The 12,546-nt window shown below is 39.0% G+C and overlaps 1 protein-coding gene across 4 annotated transcripts in view; it reads right to left on the reverse strand.

The window, feature by feature from the left end:
* ACOX3 (acyl-CoA oxidase 3, pristanoyl) overlaps window positions 1-12,546 on the reverse strand; it is a 34,523-nt gene that overhangs the window by 21,869 nt on the left and 108 nt on the right. The window contains exons 1-7 of one of the 4 annotated variants that reach the window (XM_048943702.1): window positions 12,256-12,545; window positions 8,142-8,320; window positions 5,956-6,189; window positions 4,818-4,889; window positions 3,454-3,543; window positions 2,712-2,855; window positions 1,921-2,009 (exon numbers count right to left, since the gene is read on the reverse strand). In XM_048943702.1, the coding sequence (XP_048799659.1) occupies window positions 1,921-2,009; window positions 2,712-2,855; window positions 3,454-3,543; window positions 4,818-4,889; window positions 5,956-6,189; window positions 8,142-8,309 (797 nt within the window). In that variant the 5' untranslated portion in view covers window positions 8,310-8,320; window positions 12,256-12,545. Of the gene's footprint in view, window positions 1-1,920; window positions 2,010-2,711; window positions 2,856-3,453; window positions 3,544-4,817; window positions 4,890-5,955; window positions 6,190-8,141; window positions 8,321-9,569; window positions 9,637-12,255 lie in introns of those variants that run through there. The other 3 variants (XM_048943704.1, XM_048943705.1, XM_048943703.1) reach the window with 3 other exon arrangements.

Below are 12,546 nucleotides of genomic sequence, written 5' to 3' on the forward strand. Positions count from 1 at the left end.
GCAGGCCAGTCAGTTGGGTATACACTTCAAAATCTCCCACATTACTTCTTAAATTCTTTCTCCTACTGAAAACTGTATGTTCTGCATTAGCTGTAAATCACCCTTCAGCCAAACAACCCAGAAAATTAGTTTTCTAAAACCAGAGGAGACAGCTATAGTCATCTAAATAGTTTTCTATATATTTTATAAAATATAAAATTTTAAATAATTTTATAATTATTTTATAATTAATGTCATTTTCTGAGCATGGGGAATTTCTTCCTCATGTCCCATGCACCATATGCATGTTTAGGATACCTGTGTATCCACACTGAAAAACAGCATAAATTTCTCCAAGTACAGGAACAAATTCTGGTATCTCTTTTAAATTCCCTATTCTCAGAATTAAATTCTGACCATTTATTGTGAGTGTAACACTGAAGTGTCTATAGTAATTGAATCAGACTTCACACACAAACAGAAAAAACAGCATGCCGTAGAGACTAAAAGTAACAATTAAGTCATAGCATAATAGGATCTAATTTAACCTGCTTTATGAGATAAACATGAGCATATAAATTACATGCAAAATTTTCCTTTTTCTCTTTTCCTTATGTGGTGCTTAAAACAATATTGCAAATTGAGAATGAGGAGCAGAATTTGACTCTTTCTACCGAAATATGAAACTGAACTACTTTTGGAATGCTCAGGCCCATGCTGCTGTGCCATCTGGTGGCTACAGGTTCATAACACAGATGGAGGCAAAATAATCCCACCAAAAACCCTAGAATCTCTTTTACAGTCACCATCTCACATTTTTCCTCTACAACTTCCTTTTCTGCATGTTTTATTTTCCCTTTCATCTGTACCTTCATGTAACAGAGCACTGATGAGAATTATCTGTATACATATAAACTTCAGTTCCATTTTTTACATTTTTGGCTCTAGGGACAATGGGAGAATTCTGGTACAGGCAACAAAACCTAGAGAATGCCTACATCCTTCTGGAAAGACAGTCAAAGCCATTACATTACAAAGAAATATACTTTAATATGTCTACACTTAGTTTACTTCAATGGCATACAGTGTAGAACAATAACTGAATAACAAACTGAACTGACATATGAAAGAGAATTGGAAGTAAAAAAAATTGACATAAACTCTCACTCCCTTTCCTATTTTAATCTCTGTCTTTGCCCAGAGCTATATAAACAGCAGAGATTTTAAAATATTAATTTTAAAAATTGGTTGTTCATATACCTAAATCTACCTCAGTTTCCCTGCCTCCTTCCAATCAAACCACAACTGAGAAATAAAGCCATGGAACTTCTTTACTTCAACCATACACAAAAATTATTTTCCGCAGTGGACAGCATTAGTCCAGGAACCCTGTGATTTAAACAAGACAGCTAATGGGTCTTTGACCTGGGTTTAAGATTCTGCCCTGCTGGGTCAGACTAATCTAATATCTTTACTAACAATAAACCTTGCCTGTGGACCTGCATTATCCTTGCTGCAGGCTGGAAATCAACATGCAAGATAACTGAGAGTTTACATCAGGATACATTTAGAGGCTGACATACTTTAGTTCATAACTTCGTGGTTTTATTTCAGTATTACTGTTGCAGAGTCTATGAATGTAAGACTGTCTGGGAACATTCACAGAGTTATCAGCAGTACTTTAGATTCTAAAAAGTAAATGGAATGAAAAATCTGAAGTTGCAGCAATAGAAAATACTGAATTTCAAGGTTCTTCAAAATTGCTGTGTGTGAATGTATATATCTGTGTATATACATATGTAACTTAAATAAGAACAAATTAAAGCCACTAGCTACTCCAGCTCTTTTACAATCTCAGAAGCACAGAATTGACAGAGGATATTTGCACCACTACACATGATACACTGTAGAGTGCTTCCTCATACAAATGGATTGACTTACCCATTATCCAACCCATTCTGCCCAATCTTCTTTCCTATGTCACCAACCATTACACCTGGCATTGGCAGGAGAGTTTTCGTATCTCGAATCTGCATAGAAGTGGAAGAATATATTATTTCAGTTGAGAACAATGAAAGTTCTTGATTAAACTTTTCAAATAGTGAAAATATTTCCAACTTGTATTTTGTTACTAACAACTTTTACTAACTTTTCCAAGTACACAATCCTGGATTTAAATCATACTTACATATCCTTTCATTAAGGGCATGGATCCCGTAATAAAAATTACTTAGGCCAGTTAAATTACTGTGTTAAATAAACTTTAACATTGGTTGAACAAGAACTGAAACCTCATTTAGGCATTAAAAAATATAGAAGAAACCAACAAAACTTCTGTATAATGTTCAACTTTGAGATATTCCCTGATTTTGTAGTAAACTCTCAGTCTGTTTTACTGTCTACAACTTAACTTTTCACCTTAAGCCAAGAGTTTTAGGACTTCATATAGCATAGATTATTTTAATTGTATTAGTAGTGTGATAATCTCTTAACTATTCTGTATTTTCCAGCTGCATAAAATTGACATAAAATTGGCTGTACAACCACCACAAAAATACAGTGAACATTTAAACCCTTGTTGCATTTGTAATAAATGTTGAAGGCATTACTTAAAGTAAATGCTGGTCAGACTTCTTATGTCTGTATGCTGTTATGAAACAGCACTACCAAAAAATCTTTGAGATCCCTCAGCCCCACAGAAAGACAAAAGATTAACCATGTTTCTATCCTACCTGTACAATAAAGGAATGTAATCCTTGGCACTGTCCATCAGGAGTGTAGAGTTGGGCATACACAACTGCATGTGTGGCATGTTTCCCCATATTTCCAACCCAGAACTTTGCAGCTTCGAAGTCAGGAGAATTGATGATAAATTCCTGTAGCCACAAAATAAAGAGAAGTAAAATGATCAAAATGATACAAGCTATTGAGTTGTTCTTCATGATGAAGAATGTTTTGAAAACATCCACTAACTACCTAGTTTTCATTCTGTACCCTGCCCCAGTAGCTGAGATCTCTCTTGCAGTGTGCAACTTAGGAGAGAATACATGTGGCCAAGAAAAATTTAGAGCAGATTAGTTCATGACTTGATTGTAAGGCCTAAATTTCAGCCTCTAAATTGCCTACGTAAGTAGTTATCATAATAAAGCAAAGTGATGGACTGAAGCATTCCCTGGGTCTGTGTTAAGTTGAGCTGAGTCCACACTGTGCTGCAATCTGCTCAGGGACCATTTCCTTCCCATGCAGTTTTCTCTGGATGGGAAGCTTGCTTAAAGTGCAATTAAAGACAGTGTATTTCCCAGTTTGGACAACTAGGGGACCAGGAACAGCATCTATTCTGTAGAATATATGTATTCTGAAATGTAGACATAGCTTTAACATTCCAATTTTTAGATTCCAAGTACTGTGTTTTCTGAATGTAAAAAAAAAACAACTAACAGCATTGAGCACTACTACTGTGCAGCAACAACTAACCTGAGTGTTATGATCAAATGTGGCAGTGGTCCGTATGCCTTTTGTATTAGTTCCATGGCTGAGTTCAGTAAGAGCAAAACATCCAAAAATCTAAATAAAGAGATATAAGGCATAATTCAAGACTAGTTAATTAGGGCAATTAAAACCATAAAATTTGCAAACGATTGCAAATTCAGCTGTTAGATAGTAACTTGTATTGCAAAGAAGCCAATTGGATACAATCCTAAGGCTGGGAGTATCTACACTGCCTGCAGTAAGGTAAAAGATTTTTCTTCTTTGCTGATGGCTGACTTATTTAGACAGGCACAGATGGACAATTTTCAGGTCTGGGCTGAGAGAAATACTGCGCAGTGAAAATGGGTGAGTTTGCTTTCATTACAAACAGTTCTCATTTCTGAAGTCAAGGGAAAAGTAGAATGAAGCTGTTTAATTTTACAAAGGCAAGCAGTCTAAAATATTAGCAAGGGTTAAATCTGTATCATAGCCTTACATGCACACATTTGATTCTCTTTTCTGTTTGGGCTTAAAGCCACAATGAATTGTGCATATTGGCATCACTTTATCCTAGACTGGTTTGGCCCACAGCATATACTCTTGGGTTATAAACTTTGGAAAACATCAAAAAAAAAAAAAACAAAAACAGGTAGAAATAGGCTGCTCTTCATGAGCTGAGAGATAATTTCAGAAGATTAAATAAGCAAAGGTGAATGGCTAACAAAAAAAAGATAAAAAAGGTCATAATAGAAGAAGCATGAAGCTCAGTTTGACTGCACTCAAGTGTGTACCTTGCATAGGCCTGAGGATCAAGTCAGACAGTGAATGCTGACTGGCATTCTGCTTTGGATTGGCCTTTTCTGAGTCAGACAGGATGCACTTACTGTGCAGGGCACTCAGTTCTAGATCACTTTTGGACTCTGTGTGGTGTTTCTATGGCATTAAGAAATTAATATTTTCAAGTTTATTGCATTGCTATTGAGTATTTCTCGCCAAGGATATGTGCTGCACAGTGTATGATGCAGATGATGTGGGAGTGTAAAAAACTTGCTATGATATTGTTAAAAGACTGGGGGGAGGGAAGAGAAGAACTAGCATAGTGTCATCGATATTGTCTTTTGGGAGAAGTCTCCAAATTTTGTCTCCATGTTAACTTGTATAGACTAGAACAGATTCAGGAAATGACATAACAATTGGGAGTGAGATTGTCAGGGCTGAGTTCTTGAATGTGCTCCTCAGTCTTCCTTTACTTTGTTATTTATTGGCAACTAGATATCTACATAGATAAAAAATATTACAAAGATGCATTGAGTTCCATGGTTATATTTATGAAAATACCCAGTTCTAAAAAGCTATCAAAAGAAATTTACCTCCATGTTATAAATTTTCTTCACAAAGTCAGCAAACCTTTTTGAAGCACTCAAAATTGTACCTCCAAATACCTGTAAATACAGAAAATAATGAAAGAAGTCAGTGACCTCGTGATGGAAAACACAAATACATAAGCATAAGAATTTGTAGCAGTGATGTTCATTAAAGAGATCAGGTAAAGTAGGCTTGTAGAAAACAAGGCCAAGTATAGGCCAAGTAGAAAACTGCTACTTGGACTATACCATGAGGAGGTAAGTCAGGACCTGATCTTTTGCTACCCTCTTTACAGAGGACTAAATGTCCTCTGAGGAAATAACACTGACAAGTGAGAGCAAAGACTGAATGTTATTTTATTGGGATAAAAAGACTATTGTTGCAGTACCAAATGTTCACTGTTCAAATCTGATCAAGCCTTCACTACAAATTCTTAAAAATGCTTTGTGAGCTCACTTTCCACTTGTGCATGTGGATATCTTTTTGAATAAAATAAAACGTTAAGAATATTCTAGTTTGCTGGGAACTGAAGGTATTCGATTCATGACCAGACAAGAATATTGTTTTTAGAGATACCTTCAGTTTACTAGATGGATGTTCATATAGCAAAATTCTAAATCCTATACCTTTCCTGCCCTGCAATGAGTGTTAATAATTCAGCTCATATTATTTGAATAACCATGTTAAGTATTCTTTCTAAGAGACTAATCTAGGGGGGAACTGATGAACAGAACCCCATCCACTGATGTCAGTGATCATCTTTACACAGATTTCTGTTACTTCTGTATTCTGCCCTGAATCAACACACTAGGGGCTGAGGCAACTGTATATGAAGTTGTAGTGAAGACACAGCAACCAAATAGGGTCCATAAAATCTAGTTCTTTTCACTGCTACTGCCATTGAGGAGAAAGAAGGGACAAAAGAAGGTGGTACTGAAGTTGTCTAAATAATAGCTGTGCCCATGCTGTTCCACTCATCAGACAGGATTCCAACTGAGAACTAGCTGAACAGCTAAACTGAATTAGATTATTGAAAACAACGGGCTGGGAAAATATATTGCTTTAATAAAATAGGCAGAAAAACAACAGAACAAATAAGAGTGTTATAAGATACTTCAAAAATATTTTTACAGCTGTACTTACACCACAATGTAAGAAAAACTGGAGACATGGAGACCAATCATACATTCCTATACAGATAACCAAATTCAGTATCTTCAGTGGGTTCTCCATGATCTCTTGCTGAGTAAGAAAATCATATTCAAAGAGTCTTTTACAACGCAGGAATGTCAACTCCTGATATTTCTCACGGCTCAATTCTTCTCCAGGATGATGTGCAAAGAAAGGATCATTTTCTAGAGCAGAGAAGATTCTGCTCTTGAGGAAGGAAAAACAGTGGAATTGAGAATGTTAATACAAAAGAAATAACAAGTTAATGTTGATCTAGGATAATACCAGGCCTTAAGCTACAATGGTTTGATTTAAGTTTATAAAGCAAAACGCTCACAGATTAAAAAATTGTTAAAATCGTCTATCATTAGATGCAGTTCATGAAACTCAACTTTACAAAAGCTCCTTTGTCATTATATAAGCGTGGGACTGATTCATTCTGACTGTAAGAGCATGGTTTCACTATGAAGCTGCTGGCAGGACTATACAGGGCAGTTGTACTTAGATTAAGTACAAAAACTTCCAGAGGTAGCATTTAATTATAAATATGTCATAATGGTAAAGTCAATAGGCTACCACAACTGTTCTGCTCCCAAATGAAAGCAGAAATGTACTCCCTTTAACAGAATCATCATATGAACCCATTTTATATGGATGTACAACTTCCCAAGTTTTAATTTTGATATTTTTTTTTCTTAGATAGAATCATAAAATCACAGAATTATTTGGTTTAGAAGATCATCCAGTTCCAATTTCCCTTTCCATGGACACCTTCCACCAGAGCAGGCTGCACAGGGCCCCATCCAACCAGGCCTTGATGGGCCAAGGGATGGGCCATCCACACCTCCTCCAGGCAATTTCTTCCAGTGCCTTACCACCCTCATAATAAACAATTTCTTCCTAGTATCTAATCTAAATTTACTCTCCATTTCAAAATAATACCCCTTGTTCTATTACCACATGCCTTGTAAAAAGAACCTCTCCAGTTTTCTTGTAGGCACCTTCATGTACTGGAAAGTTGCCATAATGTCTTCCGGGAGTCTTCTCCAGGCTGGACAACTCCTTCAGACTCTTCAGTGGAGATTCCTCATCATCTCCACGGCTCTACTATGGACCTGCTCCAACAGGTCCATGTGCCCCTTATACTAGAGGCCCCAGAGCTGAACGTAGCAACTGAATGTGGGTGCTCACAAGAATAAGCTACGGTGTATTTTTTACCTCAGAACTCTTTGTCTTGAAGATATCCATATATTTTTAATTGTCTTTTGTGTCATTTTGGAAACTCTCTTTGGTAAAATCTTCAAAAACAATTAAGCCTCTCCTATTCTCTGAGGAGGATGTTACAGTAAAAAAGAAGTATAAGAGAAGATTCCCCATGCTCTTCTTTGAAAGTTAGGGTCATTCCATCTCCCTGTGTTAATAATTTGCCCATATTGTTTTGAAACTCCCTCAGACACAGAGCAGTTGTTTTTTTTGCCCGTTCTTTTAAGTGTAACAGTTAGATGCAGAACAATGTCTCTGGTTCTCCTTCAATTATTTTAATAATTGTGATGAACCTACAAGATTTGCTTAAATCCACAAAACGCTGCATCACCATCAAAATGTTCATTCTGTCTCCCCCTCCATCTCCCAGGTCATGCATTCCCACACCATGTTTTGTGTTGCAATTAATCTTTTTTTTAGTAGGGATAGCTTTCATTCAGTTAGGCAAGCAAAACTATCCAATGCACACCACATAAGCATTATTGCAAACACAAAGATAGTAGGAACTTATGTCAGGTCAAAGAATTACAGAAATAACATGTTTGGTAGTAGGATGTACTCAGATGAATTTAAGTAAATTGTAAAATTTTAATTGTAATTAAGTAAAAACCAAGAGCTATATGATTTAACGTCTCTCATGAAGAAATATGATAGATACAGATTCCTCTCAGCTCGAAAAGAGTAAGGAAGTCCTGTAATGCTGCACCTGGTCATGCCTTATTAGATAGCAATGTAGTTTGCTTAAAAATTCAGTTCTGTTCTGAAAAACAGATGTGCAAAAATAATTTCTTCATGCTCCATATCTAAAGATTATTATTAAATACTCTGTGTTTGAGAATCATGTATTTGCTTCTATAAGTCCAAAATTAAAAATGCTTACTGTCTTGCTTGCTTACCTTAAGCCGGATGATATCTTCACCATCAAGGAACACTGCCATCTCTTTCCAGTTGAAGGAAGCTTTCTTTCTATATTTGGAGAGAGGCCCCTTAGGGAAATCTGGTAGCAAAGTATTCCAGGAACTTTGATTGCCAGTGGCTTCTTTCACATTCAGTATGGGTGCCATTGTTAGTCAAACTGCAACAAAGAAAATTTACTTTATGCACTGAAGTACTGCAGATTAAGAAATCAGAAGGGTTGTTAATTAAACCCACAGACTTGTTCTGTGGTGTAAGTGTGAGTAAAGCAGTGCAGAGCCAACAAAAAGCTTGGCTGTCCATTTTTCTAATCCAGTTGGCTTTGCATAAACTAAGGAAAAAATGCCTTTGATCAAATGTAGATAAATTACATAGTCTTTGTTATTAAAATGTGATCTCAACCTTTTAAATATAATTTAAAACAATATAAAGCAGGAACAGCACTGGTTAATATTCTGTATTAATAAAGGGGTGATCCAGGGAAGATAATATATTTCCATTTCCTTCAACTGAGTGAAGTAAGTAAGTATGAAAGCAGACTTCCCAAACCCACAAGATATTTATTCAGGAACTGTCATAATCATCTACTCTCACACATCTGCAAAGTTCTCAAAAAAATAATCTTTTGATATTAAGGCTTTTTTGGTGTGGTGTTTTCTTTGTTTTTCAGCTTGGTAATATGACCTATTTTGCAATATAAGCTAAATTTCTCATGCTTTTGGAAAACACAATAGAATTTTTCCCACTATCTAAAATCTGTACAAAGACTGTAAATCCTCCTAAGGATGCTTCTTAGCATCCTTAACAGCTAATTTGGCATTCTACTTTTTTCTGTCATTCCTTTTCTTCATCATCTTGATACTCATCTTTCATTCATTTGGCTTCATTCAACCTACTAAGAACAGAATAAAAATGCAGCAGAGGAGGACTGCAGGACAATATTTCCATGTGCAACTTCTAGATGGGTTCCAGGTGCAGTTCCAGTGATGAGATGTGTAGTGGAAATGCTAAGTCACAGCTTGAATCAGTGATTGAGTACCTGATGGGAAGGCAGGGTCAACCCAGGGAGCTCAGCTGCATGCAATGCATCTAAGTTACCAGAATGGATGGAGACCAGATTCACCTCTTCCCAGACCTCATTTAAGGACTGGGCCACCCTGCTACTATCACTGTACTTTCCATTGCATTACAAGCTGGAACAAACAAAACCCAAACAAAAAAAAACAACACCAAACTTCAGGCACTGGGAAAGAGCATTTCAGCCAAACAGACATTCACCTCCTACCAGCAAACAGAAGTGAACTGGAAAGCATTAAATCAGGCAGAAGTTCAAGGCTTCTAGCTCAGAACAGAGAAAATCTGGCATCAGAACACTGCAATTTTATTTAAAGGTGTCAGACTTTACTTACATTGCAGATCAGTGAGATTGCTGAAATGCTAAAACCTGTGCTTTCATGAAAAGAGTCCTGAACTGCAAAAAAAATTTTAAATTTTTCTCTACCTCCCCACTATGTTTTGATACAAGTTAGATCTAAGCACACAACCTTAAAATTAATTAGTAAATCAAAACTGGCAATTACAATAAGAAATACAGCTGAAGATGGCCCCAGAGAATCACTTCCATGCTGCTTTCAGCCCCATGGAACTGAGTTCTGCTGACGTTTTGAAATCAGCCTAAGGACATGGCAGAAAATAACAATATGGATTATTTAGAACTCACTGAAAATTGCTATAATTTCACACAAAAAATGCTGAGTTAAAAAGCTTTTTTATCTGGAAGTTAGTAATTTGTTAGTAATTCAAGCTTAAGACTAGACAACCCTCTTCAGAGTTTCAGTTGTAGAATCTCTATTTGAACTGCCAAAATTCAGGTGACTTGATTTTTTTGGTTGAAATGCAAAATAATGATTGCAGGAGGTGGTACTTTTTAATACCAAAGTGTGCTGAGATGTGCTTCCTCGAACAGAAGGGGTCAGAAAGGCATTTCTATACTGAGGTATTGCAGTCAGCATAAGTTGGACGTTATCACAGAATCATACAGTCATTCAGGCTGGAAGGGATCAAAACATTGTCCAGTTGCAAACCCAGTGCCATGGTAGAGCTACTAGCCATCAGATCAGGTTGCCCAGGACTCCCATCTAACCTGTCCATGAGCACCTCCAGGATGGAGCTTCTCACAGCTTCTCAGCCTGTGCCAGTGCTTTTACCACCCTGAGTAAAGAATTTCTTTGTAACATCAAACCATCTAACCTTGCCCAGGTTACCAAGAAGGCCAATGGCATCCTGGCTTGTACAAGAAATAATGCTGCCAGCAGGAGCAGGAAAAATGATCGTCCTCTCTACTCAGCTCTGATAAGGCCAAGTACTGTGTTCTGTTTTCAGCTCCTCACTACAAGAAAGACATTGATGACCTGGAATGTGTTCAGAGAAGGACAAAAGAGCTGTGAGGGGTCTGGAGCACAAGTTTACGAAGAGCGGCTGAGGGAACTGGGATTGTTCAGTCTGGAGGAGCCTCTTTGGAGACCCTATTGCTCTCTACAACTCCCTGAAAGGAGGTGGTGGCAAAATGGGGATTGGCCTCTTCTCCCATGGAACTAGCAATAGGACTAGAGGGAATGGCCTCAAGTTGCACCAGAGAGATTTAGGTTGGACTTTAGGAAATACTCTCTCCAAGAGAGTGGTCAGGTGCAGGAATGGGCTGCCCAAGGAGGTGGAGGAGTCACTGGTCCCTGGAGATGTTCATGAAATATTTGGATATTGTACAAAGGGACACGTTTTAGTGGGAAATATTGGTGGTAGGTGGATGGTTGGATGGGACGATTTTGAAGGTCTTTTCTAATGTCGGTGATTCTATGACTCTGTGAATCTTCCCTCTTCTAGTTTAATGCTATTCCCCTTTGTCCTGTCACTATCAGACTGTGCAAAAAGCTGGTCCCAGACCTGCTTGCAAGTTCCCTTCAATTACTGGAAGGCAGGAAAGAGCCTTCTTCCATCAGAAGAGGGGTGGCCAGCAGGGGTAGGGAGGTGATTATTCCCCTCTACTCTGCTCTTCTGAGGCCCCATCTAGAATACTGCATCCAGGTCTGGAGCCCCCAGTACAGAAAAGATGGGGAGCTGTTGGAGAGGGTCCAGAGGGAGGCAATGAAGATGATCAGGGGACTGGAGCATCACCCCTATGAAGACAGGCCAAGGGAGCTGGGCTTGTTCAGCTTGGAGAAAAGAAGGCCACGGGGTGACCTCATTGCAGCCTTTCAGTACCTAAAGGGAGCCTACAAACAGGAGGGGAATCAACTCTTTGAAAGGGTTGATAAGTGCAGGACAAGGGGAAATGGTTTTCAGTTGAGGGGGGGGGAGATTTGTGTTGGATGTCAGGGGGAAATTCTTTACAGAGAGAGTGGTGAGGTGCTGGAACAGGCTGCGCAGAGAGGTTGTGGATGCCCCATCCCTGGAGGTGTTCAAGGCCAGACAGGATGGGGCCCTGGGCAGCCTGGTCTAGCATTAAATGGGGAGATTCATGATCCTTGAGGTCCCTTCCAACCCTGGCCATTCTTTGATTCTGTGAAAGGGCCCTCCCTGGAGCCTTCTTTCCTCCAAATTAAACAAGCCCAAATTCCTCAGAAGAGAGTTGCTCCAGCCCTCTGATCATCTTTGTGCACCTCCTCTGCACCCACTCCAACAGCTTCATATCTTTATTGCGCTGGGGGCCCCAGGCCTGGACACAGTACTCCAGATAGGCCTTACAAAAACAAAGTAGAGGGAAAATCTCTCTGCCCTGCTGGACACTCCCTTTTTGATTCAGCCCAGTATATCACTGGCCTTCCAGGCTGCAAGAGCACACTGCTGGCTCACGCCCAGCTTTTTACTCACCAGAACCCCTAAATCATTCTTTGCAGGGCTGCTCTCAATGTCTGCTTCTTCCATTCTGTACTTGTATTTGGGATTGCCCAGACCCAGGTGCAAGGAATTAAACTTGGCCCTGTTGAATCTCACTAGGTTCACACGGGACCACTTTTTAAGCCTGTCCAGGTCCCTCTGGATGGCCTCCTTTCCTTCTATGGTGTCAACCGCACCACTCAGCTGCACCACTCAACTCACCACCATCAGCAAACATGCTGCGGGAACGTTCAATTCCGTCATCCACGTCACTGTTAAAGATGTTAAACAGCACCGGTGCCAAGATGGACCGCTGGGAGACACTGCTCGGCCTCCACCTACACACAGAGCCACTGACCACGACTCTCTGGCTGCGACCACCCAACCAAACCCTTTCCCCACCTAATAGTATCTCCCGCATCTCTCCAATTAAGAGATGAGGTTTGGCAGAGCCACGCTAAACACCTCGCACAAGTCCAGCCGACTGGCAGCTAATTAGAGGAGCGCACTGAC

The sequence above is a fragment of the Lagopus muta genome, chromosome 4, assembly GCF_023343835.1.
Source record: "Lagopus muta isolate bLagMut1 chromosome 4, bLagMut1 primary, whole genome shotgun sequence".
Taxonomy (NCBI): domain Eukaryota; kingdom Metazoa; phylum Chordata; class Aves; order Galliformes; family Phasianidae; genus Lagopus; species Lagopus muta.